We start from the raw sequence: 24,849 nt of genomic DNA on the forward strand, positions 1-24,849 counted from the left end.
TCTTCTGTACGTGGTGCCTGTACGCCGAAAGTGTCCCGCAATTCTTCTGGCCACCGACAGCATCTCTTGCACGCCCCTGTCGTTTTTTAAAAAATTCTGCACCACCAAATTCAAGGTATGTGCAAAACATGGGACGTGCTGGAATTTGCCCATATTTAATGCACACACAATATTGCTGGCGTTGTCCGATGCCACAAATCCACAGGAGAGTCCAATTGGGGTAAGCCATTCCGCGATGATCTTCCTCAGTTGCCGTAAGAGGTTTTCAGCTGTGTGCGTATTCTGGAAAGCGGTGATACAAAGCGTAGCCTGCCTAGGAAAGAGTTGGCGTTTGCGAGATGCTGCTACTGGTGCCGCCGCTGCTGTTCTTGCGGCGGGAGTCCATACATCTACCCAGTGGGCTGTCACAGTCATATAGTCCTGACCCTGCCCTGCTCCACTTGTCCACATGTCCGTGGTTAAGTGGACATTGGGTACAACTGCATTTTTTAGGACACTGGTGAGTCTTTTTCTGACGTCCGTGTACATTCTCGGTATCGCCTGCCTAGAGAAGTGGAACCTAGATGGTATTTGGTAACGGGGGCACACTGCCTCAATAAATTGTCTAGTTCCCTGTGAACTAACGGCGGATACCGGACGCACGTCTAACACCAACATAGTTGTCAAGGCCTCAGTTATCCGCTTTGCAGTAGGATGACTGCTGTGATATTTCATCTTCCTCGCAAAGGACTGTTGAACAGTCAATTGCTTACTGGAAGTAGTACAAGTGGGCTTACGACTTCCCCTCTGGGATGACCATCGACTCCCAGCGGCAACAACAGCAGCGCCAGCAGCAGTAGGCGTTACACGCAAGGATGCATCGGAGGAATCCCAGGCAGGAGAGGACTCGTCAGAATTGCCAGTGACATGGCCTGCAGGACTATTGGCATTCCTGGGGAAGGAGGAAATTGACACTGAGGGAGTTGGTGGGGTGGTTTGCGTGAGCTTGGTTACAAGAGGAAGGGATTTACTGGTCAGTGGACTGCTTCCGCTGTCACCCAAAGTTTTTGAACTTGTCACTGACTTATTATGAATGCGCTGCAGGTGACGTATAAGGGAGGATGTTCCGAGGTGGTTAACGTCCTTACCCCTACTTATTACAGCTTGACAAAGGGAACACACGGCTTGACACCTGTTGTCCGCATTTCTGGTGAAATACCTCCACACCGAAGAGCTGATTTTTTTGGTATTTTCACCTGGCATGTCAACGGCCATATTCCTCCCACGGACAACAGGTGTCTCCCCGGGTGCCTGACTTAAACAAACCACCTCACCATCAGAATCCTCCTGGTCAATTTCCTCCCCAGCGCCAGCAACACCCATATCCTCCTCATCCTGGTGTACTTCAACACTGACATCTTCAATCTGACTATCAGGAACTGGACTGCGGTTGCTCCTTCCAGCACTTGCAGGGGGCGTGCAAATGGTGGAAGGCGCATGCTCTTCACGTCCAGTGTTGGGAAGGTCAGGCATCGCAACCGACACAATTGGACTCTCCTTGTGGATTTGGGATTTCGAAGAATGCACAGTTCTTTGCTGTGCTGCTTTTGCCAGCTTGAGTCTTTTCATTTTTCTAGCGAGAGGCTGAGTGCTTCCATCCTCATGTGAAGCTGAACCACTAGCCATGAACATAGGCCAGGGCCTCAGCCGTTCCTTGCCACTCCGTGTCGTAAATGGCATATTGGCAAGTTTACGCTTCTCCTCCGACAATTTTATTTTAGGTTTTGGAGTCCTTTTTTTTCTGATATTTGGTGTTTTGGATTTGACATGCTCTGTACTATGACATTGGGCATCGGCCTTGGCAGACGACGTTGCTGGCATTTCATCGTCTCGGCCATGACTAGTGGCAGCAGCTTCAGCACGAGGTGGAAGTGGATCTTGATCTTTCCCTAATTTTGGAACCTCAACATTTTTGTTCTCCATATTTTAATAGGCACAACTAAAAGGCACCTCAGGTAAACAATGGAGATGGATACTAGTATACAATTATGGACTGCCTGCCGAGTGCAGACACAGAGGTAGCCACAGCCGTGAACTACCGTACTGTACTGTGTCTGCTGCTAATATAAACTGGTTGATAAAGAGATAGTATACTCGTAACTAGTATGTATGTATAAAGAAAGAAAGAAAAACCACGGTTAGGTGGTATATACAATTATGGACGGGCTGCCGAGTGCCGACACAGAGGTAGCCACAGCCGTGAACTACCGCACTGTACTGTGTCTGCTGCTAATATATAGACTGGTTGATAAAGAGATAGTATACTCGTAACTAGTATGTATGTATAAAGAAAGAAAAAAAAACCACGGTTAGGTGGTATATACAATTATGGACGGGCTGCCGAGTGCCGACACAGAGGTAGCCACAGCCGTGAACTACCGCACTGTACTGTGTCTGCTGCTAATATAGACTGGTTGATAAAGAGATAGTATACTCGTAACTAGTATGTATGTATAAAGAAAGAAAAAAAAACCACGGTTAGGTGGTATATACAATTATGGACGGGCTGCCGAGTGCCGACACAGAGGTAGCCACAGCCGTGAACTACCGCACTGTACTGTGTCTGCTGCTAATATATAGACTGGTTGATAAAGAGATAGTATACTCGTAACTAGTATGTATGTATAAAGAAAGAAAAAAAAACCACGGTTAGGTGGTATATACAATTATGGACGGGCTGCCGAGTGCCGACACAGAGGTAGCCACAGCCGTGAACTACCGCACTGTACTGTGTCTGCTGCTAATATATAGACTGGTTGATAAAGAGATAGTATACTCGTAACTAGTATGTATGTATAAAGAAAGAAAAAAAAACCACGGTTAGGTGGTATATACAATTATGGACGGGCTGCCGAGTGCCGACACAGAGGTAGCCACAGCCGTGAACTACCGCACTGTACTGTGTCTGCTGCTAATATAGACTGGTTGATAAAGAGATAGTATACTCGTAACTAGTATGTATGTATGTATAAAGAAAGAAAAAAAAACCACGGTTAGGTGGTATATACAATTATGGACGGGCTGCCGAGTGCCGACACAGAGGTAGCCACAGCCGTGAACTACCGCACTGTACTGTGTCTGCTGCTAATATAGACTGGTTGATAAAGAGATAGTATACTCGTAACTAGTATGACTATAAAGAAAGAAAAAAAAACCACGGTTAGGTGGTATATACAATTATGGACGGGCTGCCGAGTGCCGACACAGAGGTAGCCACAGCCGTGAACTACCGCACTGTACTGTGTCTGCTGCTAATATATAGACTGGTTGATAAAGAGATAGTATACTCGTAACTAGTATGTATGTATAAAGAAAGAAAAAAAAACCACGGTTAGGTGGTATATACAATTATGGACGGGCTGCCGAGTGCCGACACAGAGGTAGCCACAGCCGTGAACTACCGCACTGTACTGTGTCTGCTGCTAATATATAGACTGGTTGATAAAGAGATAGTATACTCGTAACTAGTATGTATGTATAAAGAAAGAAAGAAAAACCACGGTTAGGTGGTATATACAATTATGGACGGGCTGCCGAGTGCCGACACAGAGGTAGCCACAGCCGTGAACTACCGCACTGTACTGTGTCTGCTGCTAATATAGACTGGTTGATAAAGAGATAGTATACTCGTAACTAGTATGTATGTATAAAGAAAGAAAAAAAAACCACGGTTAGGTGGTATATACAATTATGGACGGGCTGCCGAGTGCCGACACAGAGGTAGCCACAGCCGTGAACTACCGCACTGTACTGTGTCTGCTGCTAATATAGACTGGTTGATAAAGAGATAGTATACTCGTAACTAGTATGTATGTATAAAGAAAGAAAAAAAAACCACGGTTAGGTGGTATATACAATTATGGACGGGCTGCCGAGTGCCGACACAGAGGTAGCCACAGCCGTGAACTACCGCACTGTACTGTGTCTGCTGCTAATATAGACTGGTTGATAAAGAGATAGTATACTCGTAACTAGTATGACTATAAAGAAAGAAAAAAAAAACACGGTTAGGTGGTATATACAATTATGGATGGGCTGCCGAGTGCCGACACAGAGGTAGCCACAGCCGTGAACTACCGCACTGTACTGTGTCTGCTGCTAATATAGACTGGTTGATAAAGAGATAGTATACTACTAATATTATATATACTGGTGGTCAGGTCACTGGTCACTAGTCACACTGGCAGTGGCACTCTTGCAGCAAAAGTGTGCACTGTTTAATTTTAATATAATATTATGTACTCCTGGCTCCTGCTATAACCTATAACTGGCACTGCAGTGCTCCCCAGTCTCCCCCACAATTATAAGCTGTGTGAGCTGAGCACAGTCAGATATATATATACATTGATGCAGCACACTGGGCTGAGCAGTGCACACAGATATGGTATGTGACTGAGTCACTGTGTGTATCGTTTTTTTCAGGCAGAGAACGGATATATTAAATAAAACAAACAACTGCACTGTCTGGTGGTCACTGTGGTCGTCAGTCACTAAACTCTGCACTCTCTTCTACAGTATCACAGCCTCAGGTCAATCTCTCTCTCTCTCTCTCAACCCTAATCTAAATGGAGAGGACGCCAGCCACGTCCTCTCCCTATCAATCTCAATGCACGTGTGAAAATGGCGGCGACGCGCGGCTCCTTATATAGAATCCGAGTCTCGCGAGAATCCGACAGCGTCATGATGACGTTCGGGCGCGCTCGGGTTAACCGAGCAAGGCGGGAGGATCCGAGTCTGCTCGGACCCGTGAAAAAAACATGAAGTTCGTGCGGGTTCGGATTCAGAGAAACCGAACCCGCTCATCTCTAGAAATTACCTCTGCTATGTGACTTACATTTTGTGACACATGAGAGCTACAGGTGAAAAGGAAATTTCCCGTAAATGTCCCTGATCTCCTGTTCTTTATCAGACATACTGTACAGTATCATATTCTAAAGGTTTATTAAGGTCACAGGATTTCCGCTTGGCAGAGTCCCCCCTGCACCGCTACGTCACTGGACTCATAAAATAGATTTAACAGAGAACCTTATTATCCTTATTAACATTGCTTTCATTTTATTTCATACCGTTTCATTAATCAACAAAAAAAAACATGTTTATATTGCAGCCGACTATAAATGAAATCAAGGTTATATGGAAGCATAAACCTTTTTAAATAATTTGACCTCCTAATTAACCTCTAGTTTGCTCTACTTTTAACAGTGTTCAGTTATATACTGTAGTTCTCCCATTGGTGTATGCTATGTATATTTCTGTATATATGTGTTTTGAATAATCTGTACATCCTCAAAAGAGTGTGTGTGTGGTGGGTGCTAGCTATTTAATATATAGGGGGAATATAATAGGCTGTGAGAGATTGAGGGAGAGTTCTGTTTCTGGCAATCATTTACATGGCAAAATCAACCTGGTTGAAAAAAAACACAGGAGAACTCTCCCAAAATCTCTTACATTCCCCGCACAGTGGTCCATTAGCCTCTATGGGGTATATTCAATTGAAGTCGGATCCATTCCGACATTAATTTGTTGGAATGGATCCGACAAGGGCTATTCAATGCCAACTCAGTTCGACTTTAAAAAATGTCGAATTGAGGTGCGGGAGCTGAGACAGGGGAGAGCCGCGGGCAGACGGGGAGAGCTGCGCTATAGCAGCATAGCCGGAGGATGTGTCACAGCCGCCGCTGATGGCAGCGTCCACCTGGCTCCAGCAGGTCTCACTTACTGGAGCCTGGTGAACGCTGTTGTGAGCGGCAGCTGTGACACATCCTCCGGCTGCGCTGCTATAGCTTCTGCTGTAGCGCTGCTTTCCCCCGTCTGCCCGCGTCTCTCCCCCATCTCCCCGCTGTTCTCCCCCCTCTATTCCTCTCTGCTCCCTCATCTCAATCCGACTGTTTTTAAAGTCGGATAGAGATGGTCGAAAAGCCCCTCCCCCCCGTTTTCGACAGAAGCACGCGAATCAGCAGCTATTCCGCCGATCCACATGCTTTTCGACAAGTCGAATTCCACGACCTGTTGAATAATTTGGGGTTATATTGAATAGGTTGGAACCAGTGGTGTAAGTTCATCACAGGTGTGTGTGTGTGTGTGTGTGTGTGTGTGTGTGTGTGTGTGTGTGTGTGTGTGTGTGTGTGTGTGTGTGTGTGGTGTTCTGATTTTTTTTTTTATATACTGTGTATATTGTCTTTTATTTTAAATCACACATTTCTTAGCAGTCATACCCAGGATTAGAACCCACTGATAGCAGACACTTTTCTGATGGAGCTATTTGCTCCTGTACAGGAAGCATGAGAATTGTAACTATATGAGGTTATGTGTAATTGTCAGAGAAATATCTTCATATAGTGAAAAGACAGCCATCAATTAACTTACTTCAATGGTGTCACAGGATGGGGGAGAAGAGCCCCCCTTCAGAGCAGGAGCCCGGCGGCAGATGACTCCGTTGCCTCCCAGAGTTCTGCCTCTGGTTGGAACCCCTTCTGACCTAAAAAAGTCGAAAACTTACGTCTTTTCGACAGACGGCAGCTTTGGACTTCAGTTGACTATACCTCTATGTTGGGATTACATTCCCCACTCTCCCAACAGTTGGGCTGAGGAAGATTAGAACTGCCTAGCCAAGCATGTGCCATTTTACCCATAAACCCCTTTGGGTCTTGTAAGCAGGAAAGTGGGAATAGCTGAGAATTTATACTTTACATAAATTCCTAAATGTGCATTATAGAAAGGTGGGCTGATCATTTAAACTCCACAGGGAAAGTGCCTTTGCTGGAATCAAACCCTAGTTCTGTGAGTCAGAAATACTAATCCCTGTACCGCCTATATACAACATTCTTGTTACTGACATACAATACACATTACAGCAGCCTCCCGCTGGGTAAGACAAAAAAATGGAAACAAAATCTGGGGGGAAAAAACTATGAATATAATAAAAGATGTCCACATTAGGCCAGAAGATAGTCCCAGTAAGGCTTATGGTCTACCCACCACTTACTGGGGACAACTAGTAAAAACACAATACATACTGTGCCAGTGACACGATTCATTTCCAGCCATGGACTAGAGGCCAAATTGGTTTAATAAATGCGAAAACCCTCACTCACTCACTCTTCAGTAATTCTCTTACTTCCCGATATGTTAGGAAGCTGAAATTTAACATAGGTATTCTTCAGGTGGGAAATAGGAAAACTATGTACCGTATATACTCGATTATAAGCCGACTTTTTCAGCACGTTTTTTTGTGCTGAAAAAGCCACCTCGGCTTATAATCGAGTCAGCGTTGAGGGACACGGAGAGCACAGCGCGCGGCTCTCCTGTGTCCCTCCTGCATCTTCAGCAGCAGCGGCGTCTGAGTGTTAAAGGAAGTGCACGAACCGGCACTTCCTTTAACACACGCCGCTGCCGCCCGAGATGCAGGAGGGACACAGGAGAGCCGCGCGCTGCGCTCTCCGTGTCCCTCATTCAGAAGACAGCGCGGGAGCGACGGAGGGTAAGTATCTAGCACTGTGGGGCATATCAGGCACTGTGGGGCATATCAGGCACTGTGGGGCATATCAGGCACATCTGGCACTGTGGGGCATATCAGGCACTGTGGGGCATATCAGGCACATCTGGCACTGTGGGGCATATCTGGCACTGTGGGGCATATCTGGCACATCTGGCACTGTGGGGCATATCAGGCACTGTGGGGCATATCAGGCACTGTGGGGCATATCTGGCACATCAGGCACTGTGGGGCATATCAGGCACTGTGGGACATATCTGGCACATCTGGCACTGTGGGGCATATCAGGCACTGTGGGGCATATCAGGCATATCTGGCACTGTGGGGCATATCAGGCACATATGGCACTGTGGGGCATATCTGGCACTGTGGGGCATATCTGGCACTGTGGGGCATATCAGGCACATCTGGCACTGTGGGGCATATCTGGCACTGTGGGGCATATCAGGCACATCTGGCACTGTGGGGCATATCTGACACTGGGGCATATCTGGCACATCTGGCACTGTGGGGGCATATCTGGCACTGTGGGGCATATCTGGCAGTAAGAGGTCATATCTGGCACTGAGGGCTGTGTACGGCTAGAGCTGCATTTCCCACCCTAGGCTTATACTCGAGTGAATAAGTTTTCCCAGGTTTTTGGGGTAAAATTAGGTGCCTTGGCTTATATACGGGTCGACTTATACTCGAGTATATACGGTAATTAGAATTTTAATAAACCTCCCCTAAGGGGATGAATAGGGGGCTGACATAATGGCGTCATTACCGATGCGTGGCTTGCGTTGCGTGAACGATAACGCACAAATGGACAATTGGATCAAAATTTGGATTGCCCCTCCAGTGTATACAATTTAATAAACTACAAAAATGCAAAAGCCCACACTCACTCATTCACTCACTCACTGACTCATCACTAATTCTCTTACTTCCTGATATGTTAGGAAGATGAAATTTAACATAGGTATTCTTCAGGTGTAAAATAGGAAAACTACGTTATTAGAATTTTAATAAACCTCCCCTAAGGGGATGATAAGGGGGTTGATATATTGACATCATTACTGATGCGTGGCTTGCGTTGCGTGAACGATAACGTCCAAACTGACAATCAGATAAGCATTTGGATTGCACCTCCAGTGTATAGAATTTAATAAATTTACTGTATCTGCTACGGGTGCTCCTCAGGTAACGCCAAGAACCATGGATTAATATTTACTTACATTAAGACGTCTCATATTTACATCTCTACAGATTTACCAAATTTTGAACACTCATTTATATTTACAACCGTGAAAATCAGAAACTCCCGTGCGAAGAATGGGTAGAACAGCTAGTTGGTTTAATAAAATTCATTAACCAAATATCTGGCGGCTTTTGCATGCACACAACCGCTAATATCTGGTTTTGCACAGATATGTTTAGAAAGATTTTGCATCCAGGGTAGGGCTGGTGCAAGTGAACAGCACTGAAAATGGTGAATGGTATCAAGCCAAAGAGACAGACTGGTGTATTTATAATGGGTGCAGAGTGTGCGGTGCACACGGGCCCAAGGTGGTCCAGAAGGGCCAACACCGCACACCCTGCACCCTTTAATTTAAATAAAAGCGCAGCAGCACTGATGCAGAAATCACTGGGAAAATGGCGCGGTGCCATTTTCCCAATGATTTGCGCATGCGCAGTAGGGAATTCACTTTGAAAATGGCCATCAAGCCACTTTCCCGGTGATTTGCGCATGCGCTCTAGGCTCTGAGACAGCGCTAGGGTCCCATAGGGACCCTGGTGCCTAGAGTCACAGCGCTGCCACTGGCTAGCGAGGAGGAGGCCCTGACGAAGCCTGCACACGGGCCTCCTCTTCTCTAGATTCACCCCTGAGCCAGGGTCAGTGTCGTCATGTACAACTCTGCATAGGATCAGAAAGACATAATATATGTCCATGCATGCAATGTGTGAATAGTTACTGACAACCCTCCTGCCCAGCCTGCCCCTGTATACTTCTCAGGCCTCATTCTAGCTCAGGTTTGGAGAACCCCTTCACCACCTTAGATATCCTATGCTTGTCATTGTGCCTGGTACCAGACCACTGGTAAGGCATGTGATATACTGTTTCCTGATTCCTGCCGCTACTACTCCCAGACTGAATTTCTTATTGTTTGTTTTTATTTTTCCCTTCATTGCAATTGATTAAAAAAAAGGAGTATGATCTCCTGCACAGTAAAGAGAGTATCATATTATGTGTGACATTGTGACAGGGAATGTGTGACAAATGCATTACATTCAATCACTTGTAGCTAAAGGTGGACTTAATTAAAATGCTGTGATGTGAGCTAGACATGCACATGTTGCTGTTGGTATTTAGATGTCTCAGTAAACAGACTGCTCTTTCTTCACAGTCATTTACAGCTGTATTAGACGCGGTTGAGCTAGGAGAAGTACATCAGGCTGACATCTCAGTAAGCAGCAGCGATGGTGGGTTTCACTTCATTTTTACTTTAAGTACAAAATAATTGTCATTGTTTTAGTACGACTGTAAAAGTAGGATATATTATATTCATGTATTATTACCTTTGCTGACAAAACATTCTTTCAAATACTCTTTAGATTGCAAGCTGCATATTAAAAGGATTCACATTATGGAACCTTCAAGCAAAAAGCTCTATGTGCTTGATGTAAATGAGTAAGTTAACATACACTTTGTTTTAATAATTAGCTTCCAAAAAGGTAGCAGTGATATTTAGAAGATCCAAACATCTACTACACAGGTTCTCAAACTCGGTCCTCAGGACCCCAAACAGTTCACGTTTTCCAGGTCACCTAGCAAGTGCACAGGTGTATTCACTATTCACTGACACATTCCCCAGGTCACCTTGGAAGTGCACAGGTGTACACATTACTCACTGACACAATCCCCAGGTCACCCAGCAGGTGCACAGGTGTACTCATTACTCACCGACATATTCCCCAGGTCACCCAGCAGGTGCACAGGTGTACTCATTACTCACTGACACATTCCCCAGGTCACCTAGCAAGTGCACAGGTGTACTCATTACTCACTGACGCATTCCCCAGGTCACCCTGCAGGTGCACAGGTGTACTCATTACTCACTGACACATTCCCCAGGTCACCCAGTAGGTGCATTGGTGTACTCATTACTCGCTGACACATTCCCCAGGTCACCCATCAGGTGCACAGGTGTACTCATTACTCACCGACATATTCCCCAGGTCACCTAGCAAGTGCACAGGTGTACTCATTACTCGCTGACACATTCCCCAGGTCACCTAGCAAGTGCACAGGTGTACTCATTACTCGCTGACACATTCCCCAGATCACCCAGCAGGTGCACAGGTGTACTCATTACTCATTGACACATTCCCCAGGTCACCTAGCAAGTGCACAGGTGTACTCATTACTCGCTGACACATTCCCCAGGTCACCTAGTAAGTGCACAGGTGTACTCATTACTCACTGATACATTTCCCAGGTCACCTAGTAAGTGCACAGGTGTAATCATTACTCACTGACACATTCCCCAGGTCATCTAGCAAGTGCACAGGTGTACTCATTACTCGCTGACACATTCCCCAGATCACCCAGCAGGTGCACAGGTGTACTCATTACTCATTGACACATTCCCCAGGTCACCTAGCAAGTGCACAGGTGTACTCATCACTCGCTGACACATTCCCAGGTCACCTAGCAAGTGCACAGGTGTATTTATTACTTGCTGACACATTCCCCAGGTCACCTGCTAGGTGCACAGGTGTACTCATTACTCACTGACATTCCTCAGGTTACAATACATATTTACTGGTAAGCTGCTTAGATTAATGATGCCACTCAGTTGCTAAAAGGGAGGGATAATTCTGAGTAAGAAAAACATTTTGGTATAACTAATGCACACTGAGTGACTTTTGAAATAATACTACATAATAGCAAAATATACAGAGATCTTAGTTGCTTATATTTGCAAATATAGGGTTTAAGCCCCCAGGTCAATCAGCAAGGCATCTTTGTTTCACTGGGGGTCCCTAACAATAGGTATGAATCCAGGGCGCGGGACCCCACCACGCCGCCACAGGCTGGCCACCCCAGGGCAGCACACAGGTGAAAATTAAGAAATTAGTAAGTGTTAATTAAGAAGCTCATAGGTGCTGTGTAAGTTATTGGTGTGATTAAAATAATACAAAAATATAAAAAAGTGATTAGAAAAAACATTAGTAAGTGTTAATAAAGTGTTAGAGTGTGCTGCCCTAAAGTAGCCAAGCCACACCAGCACAGGGGGCACCACGCCCCAAACCCACCCCCCAAAAAAATTACAATACGTCTGGGTCAGATAGCCCAGTGTAAGGCCACATAATAATCGCTCCTACAACATCTGAGAGCCAGCTTATCTGGAGACACGCCTAGCTTCTCCAATGGCACTCTGGAGTCAGCAATCCCTCCCAATGCTGACCCATCCATGCCTCTAAATATTCCCCAGGTCACCTAGCAGGTGCACAGGTGTATTCATTACTCACAGATACATTTTAAAAGCTCCACAGGTTGAGATAATTATTTCACTTGTGACTCTGTGAGGAGACCTGGAAAACATGCACTGTTGGGGACCTGAGGACCGAGTCTGAGCTACTACAGTATATCTATTTGCTCAATACATATTTATGGAGAATGCTGGATAATGCATCTGTCAAATGATCCTCTTGTAAAAGTGTGTTTCATCTTCTGACAGACATGCAATCCTTTATGGGGAAAAAATATTTCACTGTTTATTATAATGTATCTTAAATCTTTTTTGTTATTAGATATATTGTAGTCATTGTATAAAGTATAGTAGAAGTGTTTTATACAGTTTTACCTGCTCATGTGTCAAATAATAGCTTTTGGATTCATTTACTTGCATAGGGATTTTTCAGTTGGTGCCAATGAACCAGAGAAAAGAAAACAAGTTCTCATTTCCCAAGTTGTCCATGACCAGCCGGCTATCTTCAATGAAATGGGAAGTATGGAGGAAAAGCTGGAGGATCAGGAGATTATGGTCTACACGGGTGATGTTATAGGAGCAGACACAGATGCCAATGTTTATATCACCTTTTTTAGTGATAATGGAAACTCATTTGGACCCATCCAGCTAAATAAACCACTAGAAGATAGAAATCATTTTAAAAGGGGAAAGGTAAGGTCATGTCATTTACAGATACATTATTCATAAAGTATCCATGTGTGTTTCTATGCATGTACTTACTCATACTTGCCTACCTGACCCTCTCCATGAGGGAGAAAATGCTCTGTTCCTTGACTTTCCTGGTAATGTATGATTGCCATCACCTGTGGTGAGCTAGTTAATCGATAAGAAAGAGGTTTCACCACAGGTGATGGCAATCATACATTACCAGGAAAGTCCAGGAACAGTGCATTTTCTCCCTCATGGAGAGGGTCAGGTAGGCAAGTATGTACTTACTTCATATGGCGATTTTGCCCTGAAAGGTTTTTCACTATTTCCCACAGTAAACAAGTAGGGCTTTAAAGCAGAGATTTTATTAAACCAGTCTGGAGCTACCTATAAAAGAATCGCTGCTTTTAGTCCCGTGACAGAAATTGACAAAATTGACAAATCACAGTTCATTACATTTCCCCCTTGTTCTATCAGTGGCAATAAAAGTGCTAGAAGGGAAGATATGTTTCCTTGCAGACCAAAAACATCCATAGTTCTAATGTCCCAACTTGGGTCTCTCTGGTCAAATCCCTGTGGCTTTAGTGGTCTATAACTTGTGTAGCCTGTCTGTAATTGGCCACTTAAACAATTCTGGATCCCATTCTATCGACTGACCTGTGCTCCTTTTATCCTAAAATCCAATGTGGCCACCTCTGGCGCAGGAGACACTCCCTTCTCACTCCCTTCACTTATCACACAAGTGGTAATACATACCCCATCCACTTGGTGGATTAGTATGTATCACTGTAATTTCACACCTTGCTGTATCAACCTTGGGTACATGGAAGTCATTCTCTTTTCCTATGTGTTTCATGTCTCAAGATGCCATTATAATGACTGTGACACACATAGGAGGTGTGGAGGGGACTCTTCATCCAACCTTTGTTTACAAAAGCAGTGATGTATTGATAGAAATGAGACAAAAAAAATACTTTACACAGAAATGGTCAGAATGTCCCTTCCTCAAATTGTCCCCCAACCTGGATCTACTAAGTCTGAGCTTGAATTCTTTATAACATGGAGACCAGAAGTTCTATAGCAAAAACCAGCCCCAGGCTTCATTGCAGAGAGCTGGTACCTCTAATGCTGTGTACACATTAGATAATTTAAACGATTTGCCCGATTCCGCTATGTTGCTGTTGATTCACGCTCCCAAGGATCGTCAACAACATTGTCTGTCGGATGTACATGCAACTTGGTTTCCGAAGCAGGGTCCCCGCCGTTGCTCCGTCGCTGCTGGCATCAGCTTGTGTGTGTGCAGGGTCCCCGCCAGGTTCCGTCAACCGTGATGTCGTGCTGGGTACACATTGTGTAATGTGTACCCAGTTTAAGGGTTGTAAGCAAACAAAAAACAGTGAACCCTAGAGCTTACCAGCCCAAGCTGACAATCTATGGGGCTCTTCCTGACTACATGGGCTTTGGGGGGTATCCGGATGATAGGTCGACAGTTAAAAGGTTGACAGTGAATAGGTCAATACTAATTGGTGGACATGCGTATGGTCAATATGGTCAAAAGATCAACACCGCATAATGTCAACATGAGGTTTTTTGGGTTTCTTCTTCATACTTTCCCAGCCACATGAACTACGACTGGTAATAGTAACCTTGCCTGAAGCATGACAAACGAAGTGAGCCATGTGAGGGGACGCAGTGCACTAATTGTGCTGCAAGGTAAAATTTTGCACCAAAAAACCTAAAAAAAACCTCATGTTAACCTTTTCATGTGTCGACTATTTGGTGTTGACCTAGACACTGTCAACCTTTTGACTATTGACCCACTTTTTATATATAAGTATGTATATATATTAATTGTTGGCAAACAGAAGACACATACTGTATGTGCTGGGATATTTAACATACAGTAAGTATCATTTGCTGTTTAAAGTCAGTATTGCATACCCAACATATACTATGGCACCTTAACACTAGATGGATATTTTGTTTGAGTGCATCACTCAGTGACACTCTACACTCAGAGGCAGAACTCTGGGAGGCAACGGAGTCATCTGCCGCCGGGCTCCTGCTCTGAAGGGGGGCACCTCTCCTCCCATTCTGTGACACCATTGAATTAAGTTAATTGATAGCTGCCGCTATCTCTTCAGTGGCCGACTTCCTCACTGGTCCCTGCACCTTACAAATCACATACTTTTTATTATACTGTAGATACACATTTTACAGGTGTCATACCCAGGATTAGAAACCACAACCTATTACACTGGAAGCAGACACCTTACTGATGAAGCTATTTGCTCCTGTATAGGAAATATGGGCAATTTAACTACATGAAGTCACTTCTCTGACAATTACATGTAACTTCATATAGTTAGAATTCTCATGCTTCCTGTACAGGAGCAAATAGCTCCATCAGTAAAGTGTCTGCTGTCAGTGTAACAGGTCATGGGTTCTAATCCTGGGTATGACTGCTAAGAAATGTGTGATTTAAAATAAAAGACAATTAAATGTATAAGTACGGTATATACATTTTTTTCAGAACACTCCATACACACACACATATACACACACACACACACACACACACACACACACACACACACACACACACTTACATACATACATACATACATACATGCATACATACATACATATATTTATCTTAATATAGGAAACAGAGGGGCACCAATATTTTTCTTGCCTCCGGCCAACTGTGACGAACTTACGCCACTGTCTACACTACAGTATATGAGTTATTAAAGTGGAAAAGTATAGTTAAAGGAGGACACATTTGTACTATTAAACGTGGAGTGTCATCCTGATGTCCAAACTTACAGGACCTCCTCCCTACTGTATGTCTGCACACAAACAACCATGGTTGTCTCATCACTTTTACTATAATAGAAGGCTAGATACAAAGTTGGACTGGCTCTAGAAAACTGGAATGAATCCCAGACCGGCTCATCAGATTAGAGAATAGCTGGCTACTGCATTGCAGGCACCAGAAATCAGCTCCGAACACACCTGCACATATTGCTAATAGCAGAAGTTTTATCTCATCCGTGACATCAGATTCATTGAATATTTCAGAGCATTCACTACACTAAAGCCCAGCACATCTGCTGATGGTTGCTGTCTCCTTACATTGTATATAACTCAGTGCTATAAATCATTATGGGTCAGCATTTCAACCTGTTCTACAATGGCCATGTCTGTTGGTTGCTTCCTCAGTTGTCCATCTAGTTTACCCTCCTATCTTTAAAAATAAATTGCAATCATAGTCTACATTTAGTTTTGTATAATGTGGTCAAACAGTAGGAAAATCATTTAGTTTAATTAATATCCTTTATTCCATGTATTCAAGCATAGAAATTCAAGCATAGAAATTTTTGTTTACCAGGAATTTTGTATTATTATTTTGCTGACAAAAAAATGTTCTATTAGAGAATAATGCGGTAACAATATGGAGCCAGAACCATATTCAAAACTCTTCCAGCATTATAAAACCAGCAGGGAGAGGAAGAAAGGACTGTGGTGGTGGCCATGTAAGACAGGGGAGCAGTGGGCAGCTAATCCATGACACATCTAGTACTAGATTAAAGGATAAGCAAGGGAGGATGCTCAGTCCATGACACATATGTATAGTACTAGATTCAAAGCTATGGAAGGGAGGATGCACAGTCCATGACACCTGTACTAATGGATTCAAAGCTATGGAAGGGAGGATGCACAGTCCATGACACCTGTACTAACGGATTCAAAGCTATGGAAGGGAGGATGCACAGTCCATGACACCTGTACTAATGGCTTCAAAGCTAGGGAAGGGAGGATGCACAGTCCATGACACATATGTATAGTACTAGATTCAAAGCTAGGGAAGGGAGGATGCACAGTCCATGACACCTGTACTAATGGATTCAAAGCTAGGGAAGGGAGGATGCACAGTCCATGACACCTATACTAATGGCTTCAAAGCTATGGAAGGGAGGATGCTCAATCCATGACACATGCTGTATATATACTACTAGATTCAAAGCTAGGGAAGGGAGGATGCACAGTCCATGACACCTGTACTAATGGCTTCAAAGCTATGGAAGGGAGGATGCACAGTCCATGACACCTGTACTAATGGATTCAAAGCTATGGAAGGGAGGATGCACAGTCCATGACACCTATACTAATGGCTTCAAAACTATGGAAAGGAGGATGCTCAATCCATGACACATGCTGTATATATACTACTAGATTCAAAGCTAGGGAAGGGAGGATGCACAGTCCATGACACCTATACTAATGGCTTCAAAGCTATGGAAGGGAGGATGCACAGTCCATGACACCTGTACTAATGGATTCAAAGCTAGGGAAGGGAGGATGCACAGTCCATGACACCTATACTAATGGCTTCAAAACTATGGAAAGGAGGATGCTCAATCCATGACACATGCTGTATATATACTACTAGATTCAAAGCTAGGGAAGGGAGGATGCACAGTCCATGACACATATGTATAGTACTAGATTCAAAGCTAGGGAAGGGAGGATGCACAGTCCATGACACCTATACTAATGGCTTCAAAGCTATGGAAGGGAGGATGCACAGTCCATGACACCTGTACTAATGGCTTCAAAGCTATGGAAGGGAGGATGCACAGTCCATGACACCTGTACTAATTGCTTCAAAGCTATGGAAGGGAGGATGCTCAGTCCATGACACATGCTGTATATATACTACTAGATTCAAAGCTATGGAAGGGAGGATGCACAGTCCATGACACCTGTACTAATGGCTTCAAAGCTATGGAAGGGAGAATGCACAGTCCATGACACCTGTACTAATGGCTTCAAAGCTATGGAAGGGAGGATGCACAGTCCATGACACCTGTACTAATGGCTTCAAAGCTATGGAAGGGAGGATGCACAGTCCATGACACCTGTACTAATGGCTTCAAAGCTATGGAAGGGAGGATGCACAGTCCATGACACCTGTACTAATGGCTTCAAAGCTATGGAAGGGAGGATGCACAGTCCATGACACCTGTACTAATGGCTTCAAAGCTAGGGAAGGGAGGATGCACAGTGGATGTGGTACAGTTGAAGATTATTAAAGTAAGACAAAGGATAAGCACATGAGGGAAGAGGGCCCTGCTCGTGAGAACTTACAATCTAAAGGGGAGGGGTAGACAGACATGGGTGACACAGATGGGGTACATAGAGAACGTGGAATAGAGGGTTAGGATGAGATTTGGCTGGGTTTGGTGAAGAAGTGGACCCCCAGAAGGCACAAGTCAATACTTAACATTGCAACATTTTACTGGGCTATGCAGGAGAAAATTAAAAATAGGGGAAATAAAAATAAAAAAAAGAATCGATAATTTCTACCGCTTTCAAAAAGGTCAATGGAAGCTGAAATAATGGACAACTACCTCATGGAAGCCAGATACAGTATACCAAACAGTACTTAGCAGAGTTAGGAATGAGTGCTTATGAAATACAGTAACATTTTGTCATAATATTTCAGAAACTGCATGGCTGGTCTCTTGCACTCTTTCGCTCTAATACACCACATGCTTTAGGATTCATATTCAAAAACATTATGTCTCCATAATCCCAAAAACGTCAGTCTTCTTGGAAAGTGGTTTGTTCCTTTGTAAGGGAAAGAGAACAAATGTTCCCAAACAATGGTTTCTCAATTTCTTTTTCCTCTGGGAAGGGATTGTGGATTCGCAGGAATATCTGAGCATTTCTGTAATCAGAAAGCAGCAACTTTCTACAAATGTTTACGAATAATTCCAGTGATTTTGTCATTTTCTTCCAGTGATTTGGACCAATAATACCATTGATTAGAATGAATAATTCCTGTGATTTTGTCATTTTCTTCTAGTGATTTGGACCAATAATACCATTGATTAGAACTAATAATTCCTGTGATTTTGTCATTTTCTTCCAGTGATTTGGACCAATAATACCATTGATTAGAACTAATAATTCCTGTGATTTTGTCATTTTCTTCCAGTGATTTGGACCAATAATACCATTGATTAGAACTAATAATTCCTGTGATTTTGTAATTTTCTTCTAGTGATTTGGACCAATAATACCATTGATTAGAACTAATAATTCCTGTGATTTTGTCATTTTCTTCCAGTGATTTGGACCAATAATACCATTGATTAGAACGAATAATTCCTGTGATTTTTTCATTTTCTTCCAGTGATTTGGACCAATAATACCATTGATTAGAACGAATAATTCCTGTGATATTGAGGTGTTTGTGTTGCTTAGCTTAGCCGTCCAGCGACCACAGTGCACCTCTTTTTCTCTTTTCTTTGCATCATGTGCTGTTTGGGGACTATTTTTTTAAGTGCCATCCTGTCTGACACTGCAGTGCCACTCCTAGATGGGCCAGGTGTTTGTGCCACCCACTTGGGTCGCTTAGCTTAGTCATCCAGCGACCTCTGTGCAAATTTTAGGACTAAAAATAATATTGTGAGGTGTGAGGTGTTCAGAATAGACTGGAAATGAGTGGAAATTATGGTTATTGAGGTTAATAATACAATGGGATCAAAATGACCTCCAAATTCTATGATTTAAGCTGTTTTTGAGGGGTTTTTGAAAAAAAACACCCGAATTCAAAACACACCCGAATCCGACAAAAAATTTTCAGGGAGGTTTTGCCAAAACGCGTCCGAATCCAAAACACGGCCGCGGAACCGAATCCAAAACCAAAGCACAAAACCCGAAAAATTTCCGGTGCACATCTCTAGTTAAAGCTAGATCATATAACTACTGTAGGAACGCCCGCAAAGTGCTACTATTGGACGGAATCCATTCCAAAGAATAAAGATGCTTTTTTTATTTGTAATATTCATTTTTTTTTTTTTTTAAACCAACCTTATCTGGCATAATAAAAATAAAGTAGATCCGTGGAATGTCACCAGACATATTGACAATAGAAGTTATATTGGGCGTTTGATCATTTTTGAAAGGTAAATACATTCAGAAGGAGAGAAGTCTCTAGCTGCAGTTTTTATTTAAAATGAGACTTTCCCTGACAATTAGGAACAACGTTTATAGAAAATGACACAAGATGTAGCCAGGTAGCTCTTCACCATTGCTGTGTGGCACAACACAGGGCCCGATTCATACCTGATCACTGCTGTGCAATACACTGCACATGCACCACAATGCGCACGTGAATCGGCTAACAACATCAGGCATCGTCGGTCAATGACAGGCTGCTGCGAAAATTCTAATCGCACAGCCATTCGCATGCTAATTGACAGTAAGAGGCCATTTGTGGGTGGTAACTGACTGTTTTCTGGGAGTGTCAGGGAAAACGCAGGCGTTCCCAAGCGTTTTTGAGGAGGGTGTGTGACTTTAGATGTGTAGCAACAAACTCAGGATGACACTTGCAGCATCAGTGTAATACAGGTCTTTACTCAGCATGAGCCAGACACCAAGTGAAAGTAACAGGAGACAAACAGGAAGTGAGTCACCTCGGCATGACATCATCTCCCATGATGCACAGCATACATTTACAGTGACGTCCGCTCCGGACCCGATCAGCCTGCTCTCATCGCACTGTAGGAGTAAGTCCTGGGCTGCGCACAGACTGCACACACTGGTAAAACCATTCACTGGTGAGGGAGGTGCGAACGGATTTGCAGCTGTCCGCTGACTGAGGGACATTTGTAGCACGGCGTACACATACGATCGCACACTTGCACGGCGAATATACACTCCCCCTCGGTCAGCGACTATCTGATTGCAGGACAACAGTTTTAGCAGCCCAGCGATCAGGTCTGAATCACCCCCAAAGTCATGTATTATACAACCACAGACTAAGCAGATGCACATACCATGTAGACTGGCTTCCCAGAGACCCGTCTCTCTAATTAGCTCCTATTATACATAGAGGTTATAACAAATACATGTAGTTTAAAAAAAGAAATCACACATGCAGTGAAATAATTTGTATTTTGTTACTTTCTCTCTCATTCTGAATATTCTGCATTCTAGCTCCCAGTTAGTAAAGTGTATAATTATTTTTATTTGCCCATTAAAAGCACTTAATCCCTCTCAACAATTATTTCTGTTAGCATACATTAGGCATTTGAAGATAAAATCAATGTGATTGTATTAGGACAAACGCTGACGTTTGCCACTTGTTCTGTTCTCGCGGATATATTTTTTTTGCAAAATAAAGTGGTTTGCGGGAAGTATGTTTCATGATTCTTGAAAAAAAAAATTATGTTCATTGTATTTAACTGTAATCATTGGCCTCTAATTTTTATATATAATGAAGAATTGGAGACATTTGCAGCCCAAACTCATTACCCTAGTTTTACACAATATAATGTCTATAGAATAATGTAATGATAATACAAACATCTGTTTTTCTTTACTTTTTAAATACGAAATGGGAATCTTCTTTCCTGCTTCATTCCAAATATACACAATATAATGTAATGAAATGTTACAAGCACAGCAGAAAATAGTGTCCTGAGATTGTTATTAATAAATGTGAAAGGTGCATGTTCCAAATGAAATGTAATTGCAGACAAACACAAATGCAAAACAAATACAAATTATGGGCTAGATGCATTATCGCTTGGAAAGTGATAAAATGGAGAGTGAAAAAGTACCAGCCAATCGGGTCCCACCTGCCATGTTACAGGCTGTGTTTGTAAAATTGTAGTTAGGAGCTGATTGGCTGGTACTTTTTCACTCTCCATTTTATCACTTTCCAAGCGATGATGCATCTGGCCCTATATCACATACATACAGACATTCCATTAGGAATCTTCTTTCCGGCATTATGCCAAATGGAAATATTCGGCCTTACTGCATATAATATAGCAGCCACACTAATTAAGTACTGTCATCTATCATGTCATTTCAATCAGGGGCATATTAAGACGTGCATTCTCTGTCCGGACCCCCTACCCTCTAGGTGGCAGCACATTAGTGAGCAGCGCTAGTAGACTTTCGCTATGCCAGTGTCTACTCTGCAATGGCACAGCGGCCATTTTTCTAGCGGATTCCCTACTGCGCATGCGCAAAATGCTGGGAAAATGTCTGTAGCACCATTTTCATGGTGATTTATGCAGCGTTGATGCTGTGGACGTGGAAGAGTTGAATATTAAAGAAATGGGAGTGCGGATTGGGCCACCTGGACCCAGGGGCATGTCTGCACTGCACACCTATTATAGATATGCCACTGATTCTAAGATCAGCCAATCAGAATAATCTAGCTAGTATTCCAGTCCTTCATCATCCACAAGAGGTACAGCTACTGACAGGTGTTACAGATATGCCACTGATTCTAATATCAGCCAATCAGAATAATCTAGCTAGTATTCCAGTCCTTCATCATCCACAAGAGGTACAGCTACTGACAGGTGTTACAGATATGCCACTGATTCTAATATCAGCCAATCAGAATAATCTAGCTAGTATTCCAGTCCTTCATCATCCACAAGAGGTACAGCTACTGACAGGTGTATTTGTATTTACGTCCGGATGTGCTTCAGTAACAATTACGTGAAAACGTCTTCACTATATTTGTTCAACACTTTCCTGTCCCTTCATTCCTTTGATCCTCCTCTCCAGCCCCAAGGAGTTGTTAGCATACAATACATCAAAATTTGCATATGGATATACAGGGCCGGATGTAATGACGCCCGTGCGCGATGCCAGACGAATTTGGACAATTTTTTAAAGGGGCAATTACTCACAAGACATTATTTTGTCTTGTAAGTGATTGCTCCTTTAAAAAAAGTCTGTGTTCGGCTGGCATCCCGCATGACCGCCGAACTCGGCCGTTATTACATCTGGCCCATAGTATGTGTGTCCAACGCCACATGAGCCCCTGAGAATTTTTTATCTTCTTAATTTGACAGTTAAAATAAATGTTTGACTAAATCCCTGAACAAAATCTAAAGGCCCTATAGTTACAAGTGTATCATTGATTAGGGAGGCCAAACCGGGGCCGTTTTTTCAATCACTGTCCTCCTGCAATTTATGTATGTGGGGGAAGGAGTCAGGGGGGTTTCAAGTTTAACATATATATAAAAAATAAATAAATAACCTACTCACTAATGAGTAGAGGGCTCCCCAAAGGTCCAGAGGTAACGTCAGGCAGTGAGAGTCCCTTACTGCCCAGCTTCAGAAGGCAGTGTCTGAGCCGGGTGCTCAGCACTGCCCGGGAAGAGAGACTACCGGGGAAAAGGAGTCGATGCTATCACGTTTCAGAAGACTGCCGGGGGAAGAGAGGCGGGGAACTGCGCATGCACAGTGTAAATCCCGTGAATCCTGGGATTTAAATCCCGGTGTTTTTGGTCCAGAATCCTGGGATTGGCCTCCCTAGCCATGATAGTCACCCAGTTGCAGTTATTTGACATCTCAGATGCGTCCTAGACAATATCAGAATTCGAGTCCAGGCTAAGAATGAAGAAAAAATAAAAGAGGGTTGTCCGATGCTGGGAGGGTACACACATAAATATCGTGTCCGAGATGAAGAACTTTAACAAGGCTGGGAGGAGCCACAAGGATGTCACAGATTAATATAGTAGAACTAATAACCACTTGCGTATAACATAGCAATGACCCAAACAGTTGACACGTTTCATTGCTTCTGGCTGCTTCCTCAAGCAGCAAAAGAGTGAGTTGTTTGGATTATTAATTCTGGGGTTCTAATTTATTAACCTGTGACATCCTTGTGCCTACTTCCAAATACATGTATATGCACACAATTATTACCAGTATAAAAAATGATTTCTGATACAAATTCTATATTCATATAACACCTGTTCTCTAGCCCTTTACTGGCTGCCTAAGATGATGAATCGGTTTCAAGATTGGCTTATTGACATAATTAGGATCCTCCATAATTGGGATCTTCGGATACCTTAGCCTTCTATTCGCCCACTTCAGTCAACAGATGATGGACTATAGACAGTGCCTAGTACTACAGTGCCTAGTACTTGCCCAAGAAACTACTATTCTTCGTTAGGGGATCAAGCTTTAATTTTTTGGGTCCTGCTCTCTCTGGAATGTATCACCTCTCACAGGGGCATTTTCATGAAAAAATTGTGCAATAAGAATTTTTAGTTTTCAATTTTCATTGTATTGTCTCACAATTTTTTCCGTATACATTATGCCCCCATTAGAAAATTATCAGGAGACAGTTGTCCCCTCTGGCTGCCCAAAACGTCCCGTCGGCTCATTATTGCCGGGGCAGCTCGGCTGTCCAAAGGACCTCCGCAGCCGCAGACACACCTCCTCCGGACGGCTCCTAACTAATTGCCGAGGCAGTCCAGTAGATCCTGCAGCTACGGACACCACAGCCAACATCGACAGTCACTGTAGTCGCGGCCCCCGCTGCAGGCCCCCCCCAATGCGGCCACTGCAGCCCAGCTACAGAAAGACATTGCAGCAGTAGCGCAAACCCCAGGGGCGACCCGCCCCCACCTTATCCTGCCAAGCTACCGTGTAAACGGCAGTTTGTGCAGAGATTCTGCGGCTGTTGGCGAACAGTTTCTCTTTCAAACTCTGAAAATAAAGCATTTTCGAAGTTTGATGAATGTAAAAATTTCTACATCACCTGGGGAGTGTAGAAATTGTGACAGTTTAAGGCTGATGAATATGTACCACAGTCTAACAGACCTCATTCTAGAACAAGCTAAATACTTACCTGTTTACTCCAGCATTTCATCAGTGCTCTTCCATGGGGGGCTGGGTTGGTTAAACTCCATATATGGGTACCTTGACTGTACTATGGGGCTAATTCAGACCTGATCGGTGCTGTGCGTGTTTGCACAGCAGCGGTCAGGCTTGAACTGCGCATGCCATAAAGCCGGCAGCTATTTTTAGCTAACGATCGCCTTTGCCTGATTGACAGACAGAGGCGGTAACTGGGCGGGAGGGGGCGGGGTGGCTGCGTTAAGCTGCCATTTAAGTGGAGCGGTCTGGCCAATGCAGGCGTGGCTGGACCGTGCCGCGGGCTAGCCGCAGTGGCTGCGTGACGTCACACGCAGCTGCTGAGACCCGAGCAGCGTTGAGTAGCTCCTGAAGTACAAAAGCATCGCTGCTGTGCGATGCTTTTGTACTTCTGCGACGGGGCAGGGACTGACATGCGGGGCGGGCTAGCCCTGT

At 43.8% G+C, this 24,849-nt stretch overlaps 1 protein-coding gene across 1 annotated transcript in view; it reads left to right on the forward strand.

The window, feature by feature from the left end:
- The window catches only part of RP1 (RP1 axonemal microtubule associated), a 1,008,071-nt gene that overhangs the window by 920,875 nt on the left and 62,347 nt on the right, over positions 1-24,849 (forward strand). The window contains exons 54-56 of the mRNA XM_063923729.1: positions 9,922-9,997; positions 10,130-10,205; positions 12,432-12,702. Of these exons, the coding sequence (XP_063779799.1) occupies positions 9,922-9,997; positions 10,130-10,205; positions 12,432-12,702 (423 nt within the window). The remainder of the gene's footprint in view (positions 1-9,921; positions 9,998-10,129; positions 10,206-12,431; positions 12,703-24,849) is intronic.

The sequence above is a fragment of the Pseudophryne corroboree genome, chromosome 5 (genome assembly GCF_028390025.1).
Source record: "Pseudophryne corroboree isolate aPseCor3 chromosome 5, aPseCor3.hap2, whole genome shotgun sequence".
Classification (NCBI taxonomy): Eukaryota; Metazoa; Chordata; class Amphibia; order Anura; family Myobatrachidae; genus Pseudophryne; species Pseudophryne corroboree.